This window comes from Numenius arquata, chromosome 10, assembly GCF_964106895.1.
Source record: "Numenius arquata chromosome 10, bNumArq3.hap1.1, whole genome shotgun sequence".
In the NCBI taxonomy this organism is placed as follows: domain Eukaryota; kingdom Metazoa; phylum Chordata; class Aves; order Charadriiformes; family Scolopacidae; genus Numenius; species Numenius arquata.
The window spans coordinates 15,365,578-15,384,290 of NC_133585.1; the positions used below are offsets into that span (position 1 = coordinate 15,365,578).

General features: G+C 41.2%; 1 protein-coding gene across 1 annotated transcript; it reads right to left on the reverse strand.

Moving 5' to 3' along the window:
- Positions 1–3,272: 3,272 nt before the first annotated feature.
- TMEM26 (transmembrane protein 26) lies at positions 3,273–18,313 on the reverse strand. The gene is made up of 6 exons (XM_074155028.1): positions 17,944–18,313; positions 14,741–14,819; positions 8,562–8,675; positions 7,819–8,039; positions 6,701–6,777; positions 3,273–4,381 (listed from the first exon to the last, which is right to left on the reverse strand). The coding sequence occupies exons 1-6, from the start codon at positions 18,132–18,134 to the stop codon at positions 3,966–3,968; spliced, it is 1,098 nt and encodes a 365-aa protein (XP_074011129.1). The 5' UTR covers positions 18,135–18,313; the 3' UTR covers positions 3,273–3,965.
- Between the last annotated feature and the right edge of the window lie 400 nt (positions 18,314–18,713).

Here is an 18,713-nt window from a genome sequence, read left to right on the forward strand (position 1 = left end):
AGCCTTGTCTATTTTCTGTTGACAAAAAAAAAACAACAGTGAAACAGTCTTGTGCAGTTTTAGATGCTGGTGTTCTGTTGTAATGCTCTTTTCAAAAACTAGGGGTAAATAGTGATTGAGTAGGCTTCATTCAACTGAGTAAACCTTCATGGAAAGAATATTCCAGGGAATTTACAAAACTTTTTTTTTTTTTAAATCAGTATATTGGTCAGTGAATATCATATGCTTGGTATTTAGAGCCTTAAGCTTTAAGGTATTTGTAATGTTCAGGTATTTCTGTAAATGTTTTACAGACATCTGCAGAGATTCATGAGCAATCTCACACACAGAAATAAAAGCTGTATGCATTAGGGATTGCCAGGTGTGAATGGGTATCTAAATGCATATATGTATTTGTGTGCATCTGTAAAATGTGTCCTGCATGCCGATATGGAACATATCCTCTCTGGGATTACACTGTGACTTGCATATTTGGAGGCAAAGATTCTGAATTAGGAGGAGCCTATCCAGAATAGAGTGGAATTTACTGCAGTTGTTCTGGGTTTTCAAAGCAATGGTTGCAGTCAGAATCTGGCCTAAGTAATTAAGTTATGAAGGACGGAAAGGAAAAGCAGCATGTGGAAGATGTAATTAATGGGAACATATAACAGTCAGCTCTCACATAATAAATTGGCAGCTATGCCTGAGGTAACTGCCTTTTATTTGCAAAATACAGTTGGAATTTTTTAAAACTAATTGCACATTTTCTTCCATTTCCACATGGTCCCAGAGAACATAGTACAGTACAAATACCAACAAAAACGCAATAAAATCATGTTTGTTGGTTGGGGTGTTTTTCAGGCTTAGGGCTATGGTCTTATTTGAGCCAATGTCCAAAGGAAAGGAGGAATACATTTTAGCTCAGGAAAAAACAAGTGATAAAACATTTTAGTGAAGTTTAATATGGAATAATCTAAAAGGACAAGGCAGGAACAACCAGAATAAATAATGGTAAATGGCTAAATATCTATTTGCAGAAAAGATTTAGTAACTTAATTCTTCTGACTCGAGTAAATAACGGTTAAGATAAATGTTCTGAAACCCTTCCATTTTGAAGGCTTGAATTTTGCCTATCTGAAAATTTTTTGCAGCTTTTCCTGAGTAGCTAGCATGACATCAGTTGTTCTTTAGATACGCCACACATGCTGGCAGATTTTCAAGAAAATGCGTTCTGCCATTTGCCTAGTGCGAAGCTCTGGAAGGCTGCAGGATGACACAATGGCTCCCCACACCCAGCTGCTGATGCAGCTGACACAAACAGCCTGCTGGAAAAACAATGCTGCAGTCTTCCCTTTCAAAAAAACACTTGTAAGAGGAAGGTGAGGAGGGCTTGCAACTGGGGTTTGCCACTGTGACCAAACAGACAAGCTACTAGACTTCTTAACTGTCATTTCCAGGCTTCTCAATGAAGTAGAGGGAACTGCACATCATTCCTGCTGCTACCTGGCATATGAGATTTCCTTTTGCACACAGGTGGGAAGTTAGACTACCCACCCTTTAAGTGCTTTGTTTGTCTGTTTGGGTTTCCTTTTGTTTTTAAACAATCTGTTAGTTGTCACCCCTGATAGACTAGATCTGGACTTCCCCTTTCCTCCTCACTATCATTAGCACGAGGGAGGATCTAGTTTATTTTGTCTGTGAGTGAATGAGGATGGGATCTAGTAAAAACCTAGCATTGGAGTGAGTTCTTATCACAGTAAATCTGATTAGAAGCTTTACTGCTGTTTAAAATGGCACAGCCTGAAGATCAGGAAATATAGTTCTCTGTAAAATATTCCTGCTGTAACTAGTCTCTGTATTGCTGGCCCCAGGGGACCTTGCATTTGCTGCAGGCTGAGCCTCACAGGCAGTTTGTTGCTGAACTAAGCCCTTTAAATAGACAGCAAGTTTTAAAACGTACGTCCTGCAATTTTTGTGCTGATGAATTTAGAATGATGCTCTAGCAAGCTCAGTACACTCCAAATTAATTAGCAAGGATCCTTTTAACAGGATAATTACTATATCAGCAAGTGGTAAACTCAAAATGAATGCGAGTAGTCCTGGCTTGCATCAATAGGGAAGAGATGTGTTGCAGTTCTACCAACTGATTCTAAATTCACCCTAGTGTGAAGGGTTTTAGACAGCACAGCTGGTCAGCAGCAGCACTCTAGCTTTTTTGCTTCTAGACTTGAATTAAAATCCTAAATGAAGTTGCATTCCAGTCTCCATATGCCTACTTCACAACACCATGGTGAATGATGATTGGCTTCTTTTTAATTTCTGCTGGAAAAACGCCCAAAATAAGAAAAGCAGGAGGTGTTGCACGTTATTGTTAAAGTATAAATGTTAGAAAGGGCTATGAAGCATACTTTCTTCCTTCTCTATGGCTGTGTGTGTTATCCTTTCATAATGGAAGGGCCTGATCTTGCATAGAAGAGTAACAGCTCACAAATATAAACACAGGTTCACATGTTTGGGGGGTTGAATTTTTAAATAGGTTAATTTTTCAAAGAATAAACGTGTCATTGCTTATCAGGCTATGGATAAATAAGCATATGACTCCTGCAGTGGTGACAGAAACACTTTTATTCATTCCCTAGACCGTATTCTGTCTTCAGATAGTGGAGGCTTTAGAAAATAAGGTTTAATTGAGAATTTTTAATAAGGGAAGTTACCTTAATTAGGTCGCTCTGTATTTGCTAGACTTCTTACATACTTTTCTGCACTCTTTCAGAATAGATGCAGAAATTTGTAAAAGCATCTGCCACTTCCTGTGCGAATGTAATTTTTAGGCAGACTTCCAAAACCCACTTATCTTACCTTCAGCTTCTATAAGCTAAGCCCAGCAAAGTCAATGGTCTTGTACTGATATAAAGTGTGTTCTTAGGAGAAATTATTCAAGTCCTTTGTTGTTCACTCCAAATGACGAAGTATTAAATGAATAGTTAATAGCCATTTCTTAAAAATGGATCTTGACACTCAACAGACTAGACAATATCTCAAGTTATTTTATGGGACCTTGTGGTGCTTTATAAAATGTGAAGCACAAGCCGGAATCCTTTTGTCTAGATCTTGTCAAACTTGGGTGGTGCCATTTACCTTCTAGTTAGATTGTATGCCTGAATCAGGCTACTCTTAAAAATCATATAAAATGAAGACATTTTAAAAACTTCTCAACTGCAAGCACAATGAAAGCTGGTTGGTTTTGGGGGTTTTTTTTTTGTTCTTTTTTCTTTTTTTTTTTTTTTTTTCTTGTAAAGCTTAGGTTATTCAGACCAAGCAGGTCCTAAGAGACAGTTTTGTTTATGCCGTTTCATGGTGTTGCATAGTTTTTAACTGAATCCAGCCAAGGATGAGGTAACACTTGAATGAGATTTTCTTAAATTTCTTGAATGAACAATGTTTTGATGTCACAGTAACAGTAGAAATCTGTCATCCCTCCTTCAATTCCATGTTTGCGCAGTTGTTGCCGCTGAATTTGCTTCCATACACAGAGAACCTATTGTTCATCACACTCTAGTTATAGCCTGACCATTGAAGCTGGGCTGTAGTTGAGCTACGTGCTTTTTTACTTCCCGTAATGGACAGGCTTGCCCTTCTATTTGAATACATGCGAGTACATAAGTTAGCACAATGCCACCAAAGGTAATAACCAATTTTGTCAGTGTGCCAAATTTTTCTTGCTACTACAAACTATGGCTACAAAATCCCTCTGGATAATATAATAAGGAACTAGTCAAAACCCAGCATACACAATGGATACAAAAACATCCCATTTCTATGACTTTGCTTCAGAAACTTCCCCTACAATTTAGAAGAAATTATTAATCTCTTGGTGGAAGAGATGATTTAGGCGGTCGCTTAAGGTGTGTTTGATCATAGAAATAGGCTAAGCCCTTCTGAAGAAGCTGTGGGAAATGCAACCTCTTTCAAGTCAGTAACTGTGCTCACTGATTTTCTGATGGTGCTTGGGATTCCTCTTTTGGAGGAAAAGCAACGAACTCTTTCATTTCAGTATCTTGGTCAGTGGTAGCATGAGTACTAGCTTCATAAGGCTCGCATGGGCAACAGCCAACTTCTCCTTTCCTGCTTTTCTGCAGAATGGTAGCACGGAAGTCTAATGTTATCACTGCCAAACGATACAATTGTAGAGTCACAACTAAGATATTCTTAGCTGTAAAAAACACCAGCATCTGATTGAATATTCTGAAGTGGCCCATCAGGATTGAACGCACAATGAAGAAAGGACCGTCCTGTATGAAAAGGCTGACCCCAATGTTCCACAGTTCTGCGCTGTACCTGCACAGCAGAAGGCTGGGGATCCGTCTAGTCGATGCGGTTGGTTTGCAGCCAATATGCTGTACTGGAAATAAAACACATTTATGTTAAAACAACTCTCTAAGATTGAGGCAGGATTGGCCTAAAGGGCAGTTACAAGCCAGGATACCCTGGATTATAAATGAATTCAACTTTGAACAATTCAACATAAAGCATATCTCATTTCTGGGTTCTGTTTCAGCAAAACGCGGTAAGCTTATGTTAAGCTTACTGTGGTCCACCAAAACCCACTTCCCCTTTTCTTTCCCACAAAGCTATTAGTATTTATACACTTCTAAAACAAGAAGCAGAAGTAGATCACCTAATCTGTAACAACTTCCCCAGATGCTTTTCTGATACATATTAGCCTAATGTGTTGATTTATCTTTAAGGAAAAGAACCTTACTGTGCTGAATGGGAACAGCCTGAGCTGTAGCCCTTCAATTTGTTCCAGCCTGTGTAAGACCTAGGTTTTAAAAGATTCACCAGAGAGCCATTGTCTTTTTCATGTGTCATAGTAAGAATAAGTCATGTCAGCACGGGGCAATATCGAGCATTATGGATAGGAAGAAACTGTGGCCACTGATTGCTATGTAAGAGTAGAGCCACAGTTACTCATTCTTAGCCTTCTGGGTATGAAATTGCACGCAAATGTTGGCACTTGCGTGGATGTGTGCCCCTTGGCTATGAAAGTGGTGGTGGGGGTGGTGGGCTGGAATGCTATTTGTGGCATGGTGTCTAAAGAAGGAACATCAGAAGGGTTTGTGTGGGGTAAATATGACTGTCTCTTCTGAAAATGCATGTAGCTTAACTAACCTGTCTCTCAGGCAGTGGGATTTTATTAGTTTAAAAAACATAGCTACTTGTGATGCAGTAACAACTTCCAAACGTTCCAGCTTACCAAAAGAATTCTGTTGTTTGAGTAAATGTTGCAGGGGGGAAGACCGGAGTGGAAAATGAGTTGTAGAATGTAGACATTTGCTGAATCCATTAGGCAGAGCTTCAGCAGCAGCTAATTTTTTAATGTTTTTGTGCCATTGCTGCTTAATAGTTCTGACTGCGCTGCTGTAGTCCAATAATAAGTGCCTATAAATTTCTATTTTACGTCATGTTTGTGTGAGTAAACATACTGAGATTGAATAAAAAGTACTATCTGTACAACTGTATAGAACTACCTAAAATAAACTGTACCCATAGTAAATTCCAGCGCAAAGTGTATTCAATAACTTAATTTTTAACCGGTAAATGTAATTAAATAAGCAGAAACGCAATATGCAGAGGAAAAATGCACAGTACAACAGGTTACTTGACTTAAATTCAAACTGCTTAAACAATCACAGCATTAATTTATTTGGGTAGTGGTGATGTGTATGGGTGGTTTGGGGTTGTTTTGTTTGTTTGTTTTTTAAACCTGAGTTTAAATGCATTCTTTAACAGAATGTATTTTACCAGTAACAGGAATTTTAGCTGTGATAAATCTGAAATATGGTGGCATCAGTTTTTTCAGGAGGTGAGCTGCCGAGCTGGAATCCTGAAATATTTTAATAACTTCAGTGTTGAAAACAAAGTCTAGTGCTGTCCATGGAGAAAAGGCTAATGAAAAATTCCGGGCATAATTTTTCATTATTTTATTAATTTATTATTTTAATCAGTATGTCAACCTAGGTTATCCCCACTAGCATCTTATATAAAATTGATGACTATGTCTGGATTGGTATAGTTGAGTTGCAAACTGGTAGTGATTGGAGGCCGAAATGGTGGGAACAGATGCTAATTGAGGTGGCTTTCACTACTCTTCTTGGAATTAGAGAAGCCCTTTCTGCCAAGGGACGAACACTGGCCTGAGCTGACTGACTGTTGGGCCTTTTAGCTTAAGATAAGGGTGCACAGTCCCAACACTTTATGGCCCTTTAGGTTCCCTGTGAATAGGTAATTTCTCCTGTGGTAACTGTTTCTGTGCTCTTGGCTGTGTTGTCCCCTGTGGCTAACTGTAGCCTATCTCTCCATAGTGTAACCTACCCAGACTGGAGCTGTAATATCATCCAAGACCAGATCTAACTCGAGAGCTCATACAGTGAAGTTTAAGGCAGTAACAGGCAACTGGAGCAAATGGTCCAATACAATATTGCAAATCTAGTTTTTTCTGGAAGTAGAGAGTTTTATCAGGGAGATCAGAGGTTAACCAGAAACAAGCTGTTTCCGCAAAAGAAACCACAATGGACTTTCTTCAAAAACCATCATTATCATATGAATTGCTCTCTATCAGAAGCCCTTGGTATAGCCTGTAGCTGCGCACAGCCACAAGACATGCCAGCAAAAACGTAAAGAATTTGTTCTCCTTTCTTATCTATGTGCAAGTACTAACCTGCAAGATCAAGTGGAAACTGTAGCATACTCCAGGTCCATACAGCAAGAATTGCATTTATGAGAGCATAATTCTTCCTATGGGAGGGGGAAAAAAAGTGATAACAGTGCAGATGGAGTTTCCTTACGTGATAACAAAAATGTTTCCTGTAGTATTTGGAATGTAATTTAAAGGGTAATTGAGTGAAACAGTGATTAAGGCATGCTCTTGAGATGTAAGACTATGGAGAACAGAGGCACCTTTTGGTATAGAATTTTTGCTGTTCTAGTCACATGTTCTAGGTGTGGAATTATACTAAACATCTGATGATAATGTTATAATGATAAGCACATGGAAATAGACTCTGTGGTTCAAAGAGGAGATTCTTTACCCTTGTAGTGATTACACATTCCTTGCAAGCCTGAAGCTTCTCTGCCAAGTGGGAAGGACCTCTTTTCCTGCTGCAGAAGTTTTCTTTGATATTTAAAAACAGAAAAATAATGTGTCTGTAAGGGAGGATGAACCTCTTCTGTGATTCTTTTTCTTTATGATGGATGTTCACAGCTCATCCCTCGGTGCTGAGGGGGAGATAGTCATGTTTTCCCTGGGAGAGATCACAACCTTGAAAATTCACACCAGACCATACCATTCCCTTTCTTCTTATCTTTGAACACTTTGTCATTCTATCATGAAGAAAGTACATATGAGATAACCAAAGGAGCAACTTGGATAATGAATCACTAAAGCAAACTCTAGTTGCTCTCTTGCTGGTCTAAACCAATTCATTAACCTGAAAGAGGCTTACTGTGTATCCAGTGTTTCAGCTCCTGTAGCTGAAAGAACTGAGGCTGCGTGGCAGTTGTGCTAGTTGTTTGGCTCTTTGTACCCTTTTGTTGTGATGGATGCAATACACTGCTCTGCCTGCAACAGATGAGTAACCCCTAACAAAGCTCACAGGACTGTTAGGTCTTCTAAAGAAAGAAAGGTAAGAGTAGGAAAACAGAGCCCTTGAACGTAGCCTCGTGTTATCTGTGGGAAACACAGTTCTACTAGTCTGAACACTACAGATTGCACAAAGAAATCCTCAAAACAAATATCTTTCACTATGGAAATTATTTATGTCAGCAAATAGTCCTTACCGAACATCTTCGATGTCCAAGGTTTCACTAGCAAATTCAAGTATATCTGCTGCTGTTCCCACAAACATGAGAAGCAGCTGAGACAATTGATCCCGGGTGATTTCAACTCCAATGGGAAGAAGCCATCTCCCAACTACTAGTAGCAGTAGAAAAGTCTGATGGAGGGCCAGTGTCCATACAGTCTCACAGATTGTGGAGAGCTGATTCACAAAGACTTTAGCCTGTTTAAGACAACAATAACCTACTGTAACTTCAGGAGACTGACATTATAGGTACCTTCAGAGACATATTCATCCTTCAGCCTGCTTTTGTTCTCCTTCACATTGTATTAGAGCAAATCATTTCTATGTGGCAGGCAGAATTTTGAAACGGCACATTAATACAAACTTCAGGTAATGAATAGCAAGTCTTTCTCTATCTACTACTCCTCCTGTTCTCATTTTTCAGCTGAGCATTATCCTTTGCAGAACCATCACCCAGACACTTTCTAAATTCAGTTACTGAAATTTGGAGGAGAATAGAGAGACTCCTCTTCACACAGAGACTTTTCCTGCCACCAATAGTTAGTAAGCAGCATGTTGTTGGCCACTTTCACAGTATGGTTTTCTGAAAGTATTTTTTTTTTGTTTGTTATTTTAAGTTTTAATTACTATATGAGGAGTTTGCCCAAATAGACACAACAGTCCTCTCTAATTGCTCTAATATCACAAGATCTCTGCTATGAATAGGAAAAGGTGTCCCACCGTCTGAATGATGTGGTGATCTGTTCCCTCGCTTCCATGACTGCTGTCTCTGGATTGATTGAAGTCTTGGTTGCTGACATTCACCTGAACTGCTCCAGGCTCATTTCCACAGTACTGTTGTGAACAAAAACATCACACCTATAAATACTTAAAGGGTGGGTGTCAGGAGGATGGGGCCAGTCTTTTTTCAGTGGTGCCCAGTGACAGGACAAGAGGAAATGGGCACAAACTTGTACATAAGAAGTTCCATCTAAACACGAGGAGGAACTTCTTAGCTTTGAGGGTGGCAGAGCACTGGAACAGGCTGCCCAGAAAGGTGGTGGAGTTTCCCTCTCTGGAGACATTCAAAACCTGCCTGGACACGTTCCTGTGTAACCTGCTCTAGGAGGACCTGCTTTGGCAGGGGGGTTGGACTAGATGATCTCCAGAAGTCCCTTCCAACCCCATATGATTCTGTGATTCTGTGATCACATGCATAAACATCCCGCACAGGGAGCACATGTGCTCTGTGGCTGAAAGAGTCCTGTTCTGCTGAACTGCAGAGGGTTCACTTGTGAAAGTCAGTTGATGGTTACGAAGGTACATGCTCACTCTGAATGAAATTCCCCTCTTGTTCAGAAGGGGGGAATTCCTCTCATGAGGAGAGGGGTGATGTGTTGGTAGGTCCCTTAGTAGGATTGTAATGTAGAAGAGAATGTAAATTCAAAGGCTGATGGGGCGGTTGACACGTTCATGCTGTGAAGACCACGCTCTTTGAATGTGATCTGCCTGCAGCTCTCCTGAACAGGCTACTGCGTTTCCTACATAGCCTTTCTCTGGCTAAAACAGTAAAATAAGGTAAAAATTGCTCATGGTCAGTCTCTATAGTCAAACTTATTCTCAAATTATCTGCTCCTCATCTCTACTATCCAGAAAAAGTTCTCTAAAAAAATGCCATTGTTTCATTCTTCTGTATCGCTTCCCTCAAGGCTGAAATGAAGAGTTGGGGTAGGATGTTAGGGTTGTATTCTCTGTCCTTCCTGCTCTTGCTTCCCCCCAGCTGTGCCTTATTCTGCAAGGAAATTCATAATGTGAGAGGTAAGATTCAGGAATAATTAAGAAAAACGGGTCTGTGTTGTTGCCTACTCCTGCAGAGTAGAAAACCAGGTATTTTTACTTTATCCAAGAACCCAGTGTTCTGTGAAATTGAATGTTGGCTAAAACATGCTGTTACTTCAACTGCAGTAAAACCAGTGGTGGGACTGCGTCTTGTCTGAGGTCTGCAGAACTGCAATGCTCTTCTACCTTCACCCCCCAAGGCTGGCCCCGGAGCAACCGGGGTGTGGTTCTAAAATCTATCTTCATAACAATCCCTTAACATCTCTCTTCATTGTAATAAATAAGGGATAATTAGAAAATCAAACCGTGCTGTTGTTAAAGACTTTTATCCTGTCCTATTTGTGCCAGAGATGATTTGCATTTCTCCACTGGGCCCCCCACTACTTTATTTCATGGGGAGCAATTTTTTGCAACAATTGGAATGTGTTCTAGTGCATACTGAGTAGCTGTGTTCAACATAATGCCTGTTCCAATATAAAGGGAACACTTTCCAGCAAATATCACATTCTAGCAAATTTCAGATTCCACTCTATCGGAGACCAAGTAAATGTTGCTCATCAGCGTTGCTCAGTGTCTGAGTAAATGCTGTCTCTTGCCTGACCTTGTCGTAGATAAATGGAACAACTTCCCATGGTCTGAAAAATCTGGGAAAAAAAAAAAGTCAGTACTTGTTGCTTTTATAATTGGTGGTAAAGGCTCTTAAACTGAATGCTTGCCTTATTTGGCCTGTGGGTGTGACAGCATTGAAAGGTTGACACACAGATGTGGGGAAGATGATATTTCCATTTGGAGGAGGGAAGTCCTAAAGTTCTAGCCATGGAGAGAGTGAGATGGAAGGGCTGGTACTCTGCCCGGCTGTAGCCTTGTGGGGCTAATCTCCCTGGGTTAGTCCTTCAACCAAAAGAGAGAGACAGAACAGCTTGTTCAGGGGATGTTTCAGAAATGAAATTAACTGGTGCTCTGGAGAAGCCTCTTTATCTGTTGGTTGTAGAAAAAATCTGAAGCCTATGGAGCCCAGCCCCCAAGGTCAAAGTCAGCCCTTCTGAGTAACCCCCACAGGCAGTGTGACACAGTCGGCTGAACAGACCACGACCTAAAAATATTGCAGAACTGGGGCAGCCACCCCAGAATATTAAGGAGTATCTACCTTGTAACAAGTAGCCTCGGTAGGGCAAAGGGATTACTAGTTTATGCTGGAGGAGAAAGGCTAATACGTCTTGAGACGTTTTGGTTTGTCATTAAAGCTGCGTTTGAGCCCACTCCTCTGGCTCCTTGCCTGATCTGGCAGGGGTAAGAGAGCCATGAACTTGCATCAAATTTGACATCAGAGTTCGGGAATTTTTTGTTTGCTTTTGAAAGCCCTGTTGCTCAGAGAGGAATTTGCCAAATTTGAGGCAGAACTCATGTAGGGCAGCCTGCTGCATTTACTGTATGTGTAAGGACAGTGGAACTCCCTTCCAAAACACCATGAGAACTCCCAGCAAGTAAATCTGGGTGAAGGACAGGAGTGAAGTGGGAGGTAGGAAGGTGGCTCTCAGCAGATGCTGAGGCTCTCCCCATGCCAGCAATACAGAGGAGGTGGCTCTCACGGCTCCACAGCAGCTGCTCTGCCTAACCTGCACACGGGGCAGAGGAGCTGTGGGAGTCACCAGACGTGGAGGAGAGCACGCCACAGCTTCCACATGGCTTGCAAGGAGGCATGCTTTTTTAATTTTTTTTTTTAACCCCTAGTGGCACAAAGGTACAGAGAATACTTCTTTAAAAAAAATCATGCACTTTATGAATGTCTCTTTTAAGTTCCTTATATGTAATTTTTGTGACTGCTCCCAGCTGAACAGGGGGTTACTACTTCAGTGTAAGGCTCCATGAACTCTGACTGAATGGATCTCCTCAGGGCTGGGTCCGTATCTCTTCTTGACTGCACGCAGGCAGGAAACGGAAAACTGCATCTGCAATGCCAGTCATTTAAGTAAACTGATTTTTAATTTAAGCATGTTCATATCTTGTTTTGGTTTATTTCTCTCTGAATATTTATTAAGTGGTGATTGTGGTGGTGATTCACTTGAAAGTTTGGAGAAGAGCCTTTATTTTCATCATGTATATGCATGTAAATAGGACTGTTGGTGCCAGGCATATTTGCCTAGCCAATTATGTATGTGCAGTGACTTAATGGGAATGTGACAAGGAAAAAGTGAATACTAAGTTTCACAGGCAGTTGATAAACGTGGTTTACCTCTTTACTGCTAGAGCCCAGTTACTCTGAGGTATCTCAAGACTGTGCACATAGCTAAACAAAAATGCTTTTTTTTTTTACTGTGCAAAAATAAAGCAGGAAGAAACTGTATACATCTGGCACAAATTCTAGCTTGGTTTACTTCCTTTGTTTCTTCCGAGATGAAGCTTACATTCATCTGATTTATAAAACATCTAATCAAAACTGAAAGTGTGTTGCATGAGATGGTGGTGTCCTATTGCGTGGCCTGCAGAGAGCTCGCTGTCAGGCCCTGGGGAACTCCTGAAATGCTCAACTAATTGAGCCATTTTCTCTCTGCGTGTTATTCACAATCCATTATTCTCAAATAAAAATGAGGTGAATTAAAACTTTTTGCAGTGGGTCCAGCACTGAGATGGTAAAATTGACAGTTGAATAGTGGGGCAGAGTACCCTCAAGCCTGTTAATGCGCATGGAGGCTGGCAGCCTGAGTGGTGGAAGGTGGTAGAAGAGGCTGGCCCTTCCCTGGAGGGGTCCCTCTGCCAAGCAACAGGTACCTTCCTTGCTCTCTGCCATTCCAGCCTTTCTTGCTGGAAACAGTGTTCCTGTCCCTATAGCAACACATGTGATGTCAGAAATTCAAAGTAGCCATGACTGCTTCATTTTGCTCGTACAGAAAAGGCGATATATAAAACGGGGAGAAGACATTGGTTAAGCTGTTTTCCACGTTTAGGAAGATGCTGGATATGGGAGGGAAGAAATGGTGAAAGACTTTCACTATATCACTTTTCTAAGAGTGATACACTAGAATTTTAGCTGGTAAGAGAATCCTACCTCAGAATAAGCCTGAGGGAATAGGCAGTAAAATTGTTCAAGTTAAGGTGGTTAAAAATAATTACAAGGTTTACCAATTATCTATCTTATTACTGATTGGGAAGCCTGTGTCGCCTACAGCACTGGTAGTCAGGTAAGCCCTGCAAAAGGTGGTGAGTTACCACTTTCTGTAGCACCAGGCATTTAAAAAAGGTAACAGATATTTGTTTATCTGAGATCTTATACATTATGAGGAGAGAATGTTTGGGTTTTTTTTTTAATGGATTAAATGGTTTTAATGTTCTTGCCACTGTGTTTTGCAGACAGCAATTTTTTCCTCTCAGTACAGTTCAATTTACTTTATAGTCTCTCCCAAACATGTGTTTCATCCACAAATACTTTACTGCAAAGCAGTATTTTCTATGCGGTCAGTATTTCACCGTTGATATATGAATGGTATTACTCATGTCCAGTTTTGCAGTACAGAGAGGCAGAATTGGAGGAAGAAGAGACTGCGTATTAGCACGTGCCTTATATAACAGCACCAACACAAGCAGTTGATGTTTCCTTTTAAAGATTCGACATGTAGTCAAAGTTCTACTGCCTTAAAGACCACAAACCGGTTTCATGGTGGATATATTAAATGTGTGGATCTAGCAACCGCGTAATTACCCATTCTGTTTGCATTATTATAAGGAAAATCCCAGCAATGCTTTAGTATGAGAAGTAGTACTAGTCTGGGTGCTGTGTTTGAAATTCAATTGTTAGGAGGGCTGCTCCCCTTCTGGAGGTATTGTTTTTGAATCTATTAGATTGTGTGTTTCCAGAACTCTCTATCCTATCTCTCCAGGTATAAAGTAAGCTGTTAACTTGATATACTCCCTCTTTAATTCACAGTAGCAGTATATCAATAAGAACAAAGTATGCCATGTTCTAACATCATTTTGGGAAATAAACTGCTGCCTTTGACTACAGAATTAGCCTGTTTCTTGGACCAGATTTAACTATGACAAATGTTCTCAATATCCACATTACCTGTCTGTGACTGTTTAAGGAGATTTGGCAAAACAAGACAACAATAAATTCCTGCTGCTGTATTTAGAAAAAGCCTCAGGCCTTTTCAGTGTAAACACAATTTTGAATATTTGATTATGCTTCTGTGGGCTCTAACAATGTTTCAAAGGAGAAAATGAGGCACTATGTCTTCTTAGTCTAATTTATGTATTTTCTTCTTTTGCTTTTTGCTCTTGTTCCTATCGGGCACTTTTGTGCTGTGGATGTAAGATACTGCACATGTGCAAATGTTGGGACAGATAAAATCCCTTTTTTACTGTATGGAAATGCTATGGTGACTTAAAAGCAACCTGCACAGGGAGGTGGTTCACTCAGCATGGGCTGCTGGGCTAAGTGGCTCAGTTCTGGCCCTAACTGACTCCACCTGCCAAAAGAACAATTACCTTTAAAAAATGTTACTGTGTGTTTTAGTCCCGAGTTGGAATCCAGGCACTCCCCTCACAGATTACTATACAGCACGAACAAAGAAAGGATGTAAACACTGACAGACAATTTACCATGTCAGCTATCTGTGAGTATTCTTCTAGGTTGCAGCAAACAAGAGGTAATTTGAGTTTAAGACCCCTTTCACTAATACCTGTCTCAATTTTGGCTTGCTTGGAGTTGTTATCTGCCTGTAAGTGCTGTGAAACTCATACCTTATTTTACAAAGGCCTCTAAAGCAATGAAATTCTTTCACCATCCTGAGCAAGATTCAAGCTGGTAACCTGGGGGTGAAAGTCTGCTTTTCAAACTTATAGACCTTGGCTCCCCAGCCAAATACAAATAAACGGTCTCATTTTTAGTTAGTAACAGGGTTCATTATTTGGTATTTAGGAAACGCACAATAGTCATAGTATAGCTGTAGCTGGATTGGGGGACCTACCAGTATAAAATAGAAAATTGGAACAGGACCTGGCAGACTTCTGTGTGTATGCCCAAATCCAACCCATCAAATAATGCATCAATTTCAAACTAGTCCATCTTGTCTCATAATAAATACCTGAGTCCCATGATGAATTTCTAGTAGCCATAGTGATGGTACTGTGCAAATCAGATATAAAAATATTGCTGGTGAAAACCTGTGAAGGAAAAGAAAATATAGCTTGGTATTATATCGCATTGTAAATACCATGTATCCTATCACTTACATATTGAAAGTATCTTGTGCCTCCTACCATATGGGATATCAAGGAATAGGGTAACTGCAAATAAGAGTTGCTATTCTTGCTGAATTCCTCATGCTGTCAGTATTATGAATCATAGGTTTATTTGTACATCCATCTAAGATCGTATATGTAAATTCATTTAAAATATCTTTTTAAGAATTAAGCAAAGGCACTTTGCTGTTTTTATTTCCATCACAGCATTCTCTGTGCTTAAAATAAGAAAAAAAACCTCTAGCTAGCATGCTCTTTCTGAGTTCATGAAGGGTGAATTAATACATTGAGTCATTTCACTGAATGATGCTGGGAAAAAGGCTGTTGATCAGAATCCTGTGCATTGACACAGGGAAGGTAGAAATAGCATCAGTTTGCCTAAAACAAGCATTTCTTCAGCAGGAGGTCTTTCAGTGCAGGCTAAAATGGTTTATGAAAATGGGTCTTGGCCTTGTTTCCCCATTTGTGCTGGCAATTGTGTAATTCTTTAGGATTTCTGTCTCTAGTTCTTCTCTCCCTGTCAGTCTTCTATATAACTTATGATGGTGAAGCTTTATTATCTTCAGCTTTTTGAGCTGAGTTTATTCAGAAGTACAAGAGAAGCTTCATTACTCCTTCTGCAAGCACTGATTGTTTGATTGCTGATGTTTTCTCATTAAACGTGACAGTTTTTCATTTGGGGTGAGCTTTTTGGCAATTCCTATCCTTTTGGAGTAGGAATGAGGTGTCTGATGCCACTAATGTTCCATCTAGCTCTGCTGTAGTATGGAGTGAGCATTGCTGCAATGCTACCAAGATGCCCAGGACAGAGCAGTGGAGTCCAACTCGGGATAACTGCTTGATTCCTTCTGGCCTGTCATTGATGTGTTCTGCAGCGAATTTAAATTGCTTGTGAGTATGTAACTGCAGCAATGCTTTGGTCAGATGTTGCATTTATTGTGTATTACTACCCTTAATGTACCTTTATTTTTGTAATCATGACTTCCAGTGGAGATTAAGCATTGAGGAAAAGAAAAACAAAACACCAGCTCCTCAGGAAAATGACTGGATTGCTGAACTGCTATGAAATGTTTCAGTCAATCCCCTCTAAATAAAATGGTCCTGACTTGTATTTTTCATTTTTGTGGGGGAGAGGGAGTGATGGTGTTTGTTTTGGCAGTGGGGGTTTTTTGTTGTTTGCTTTTTTTTATAAAAAAAAAAGTTAGTGATTCTGTGGGGTTTTAGCCTGGTTATTTTGGGAAAGAACACACCTCTCATTTGAATGGAGAACTAACATGTTCCACAGTATTTCCTGTAGGACTCGAGCACATGAAAAACCCATCCAGCTGGCAGGTTAGCAGAACTGAGCTAATGGTACCAGACCAGGCCAGGAGACTTCAGGGGCTTTCACTCTGCCTTTCTTTCAGGCGGAGCAATCTAAAGGAAATATTATGTGGCCAGGCCCACAATAATACTTTCTCTACACGTGTGTCACAATTTTTTTGTGCTGATGTAATAAGTAAGTCTTCTATCAATAAGGACTGGAGAGAATATGAGGCTATTGGAGGCAGGAGAGTCCTGTGGCACAGACTGCCCATTGCCTGGATCGGTGATCGTCTTTGGAGTTGTTTCTGTGAACACAGATGATACCGTTTGTCTACAGTTCTTACCTATAAACATACTTTACTGTGTTGCTTAAAGTGCTGGATCACATCCATTTTCAAAATTTCCTTCCAGCTAAATTTAGCCCAGCCTTCTAGCACATGTATTCATCTAAAATACATCTGCTTTCTGCATCTATTTTTCTTTGGATTTTCCAAAAGCTGCCATGGCAAGTGTTCCATCATGAAGTCTCTGTTGCTGCCTCCTCCTCTCCCCAGTGAATCGGGTTTGCTCACTCTGATTCTAACTCACAACTGTGTATTTGGAGCTCTCTCTGCTGCTGTTAAATTTCCTTGTGTCCCAGACTTTATCACAGCTTTTATTCCATTCAAATTTAGAGCATGGAACACTTGTGTGAATTGTCACACAACACTGCTTCTGTTATTATAATGAATTTCACAGGTTGCAATGGACAGGAATTTAAGATCATTGAAATACTTCTGAGCTTTTTGTAGTCCTGGATTTGTCCCAGGGCCTGCCTGCAGTTTGAGCTTTTAAAAAATAAAAGGTCCTAGTAAAATCTTGACAATTAGTTGTGTGACCGCTTTGTTTTTACAGAGCATTTGTTTTGGCTGACTGAGTGCTGATGGGCTGTAGATGACTGCAGTAATTCTTCAGATGCATGTAAAACCCCATGTGCTTGGGCAAACTCTGCTATGACTAACTTTTTTGTTTATTTCTCCGTCAGTCTTTCATGCATGGAAGTTCCCCTCTGGAATAGCCTCTCAAATCCAAATATTTAAGCCACTCTTGCTGTATTGCGAGGGTCGTTGCTGCTCATCTTTTTATTTGTCACAGAGTTTTGGTTCATGCACTAGTGTGGCATTAGGGCTGTTACAAGTAGCAGGGAGCGGGAATGCAGTCCTAGGGAAGGAGGTGCGAACCAGGGCATGTCAGGGTGGGGCAAGAGATGCAGGGCATCTGCATGGAATAGCTTTTGTGGGACCCCCAGCACCCTTCTGCGTTTCACACGTGTCGTCCCTGACACATTGTTGCTTAGGGGGTGCCCAGCGACACTGTGAGGGAGCGTGTGCCCCCTTCTTCCCCAGCCCACTGGACCGGCAGCTTTACAGCCACGTACCTCTTGTCTGCAGCTACATTTCCCACATTTTTCAGCTGTTAATATGGATAAACACAGACCTGTACAGAGAGTGGCTCCCAAGTAGTCTGCTGCAAAAATGACCCTCCTGAACGCCCTCTGGGTTTGGCAATGGACTAGCCAGGGCTTTTACCAGTTTTCCACCCCTCCACCTCCCAGGTGCAGCAGGGGAGAAAAAGCAAATCCCTTGGAAACTTGGCAGAAACCAAGCTGGGACAGCGCTGCTATCAGGCAGCCTCGCATCTGCGGCAAAGTACATGCAAAGAAGCAAGAGAAGCCCCATCGGAGCCGGCGGGATATGCTCACCATTTGTAGCCTCTGCCTTGCTTAAACTTGAGAGTGAGCCCAGTCTCCAGGCACAGGAGAAGATTGAGCAGTGCCAGCAGCCAGTACTTGGGTTCTTTCTTCACTGCAGTCACTCTCCAGACCCCGATGAGAGAGTGCAGCACAAAGAGCAGGCGAGTGACCAGAGCATTGAGCAGCACCATCAGCTCCATCCTGGACCAGCCCCCCTCCCCTTTTCCCCGCACCGCAGGGGCCCAGCGCTTTTTAGGAGCTCTGGGAAGTTACCCTGGGAATCACTGGGAAGCCTGCGAACCACAGGCAGGCAGATCTCTTCTCCTCTTCCATCTCCACAAAGGGGCCCATTATAACAAAAAAGAAACAGCATTGCCCCTCCCCCAGACTTCCTGAAAACTTTTTAAAGGGAAGAAAAAAAAAAGAAAAGCTCACTCCGGCAGGCTGTAGAGGTTTGCAGTGCTCGGTACAGCTCTCACCGCGCTAAGACAGGGGTGTGAAGGGTTTCTTTCTGTCCACTCAAGTATCTGCTCAAGGACTAAACGGTAGGGAGGTTTCCATCTCACCCAGTTCCCATCTCCCTGCCGGCCTCACTTGCTGCTCTCATCTTGTAGATTTCTAGCAAAGAGGCAAAATGTAAGAAGTGTTATTAATTTGAATATTCCTTGCTAAAAGCTCCACTGCGTTACCGAGACTGCAAAACCCTCTTTCCTCTCCCCTGCCCCTGAAAGATATAATTCATATTAGGGAGCTTTTGAAATTGTTCATTTAACACTGCA

Bases quoted from the DNA above. Each gene is read 5' to 3' on its own strand.
- TMEM26 (XM_074155028.1), bottom strand. From the start codon at position 18,134: ATGGAGCTGATGGTGCTGCTCAATGCTCTGGTCACTCGCCTGCTCTTT. The intron at 8,040-8,561 runs GTGGGACACCTT...TGTCTTAAACAG, and splicing joins ATCACCACATCATTCAGACG to GCTAAAGTCTTTGTGAATCA. The intron at 6,778-7,818 runs GTAAGGACTATT...CCCCTCCCATAG, and splicing joins TTGGACATCGAAGATGTTCG to GAAGAATTATGCTCTCATAA.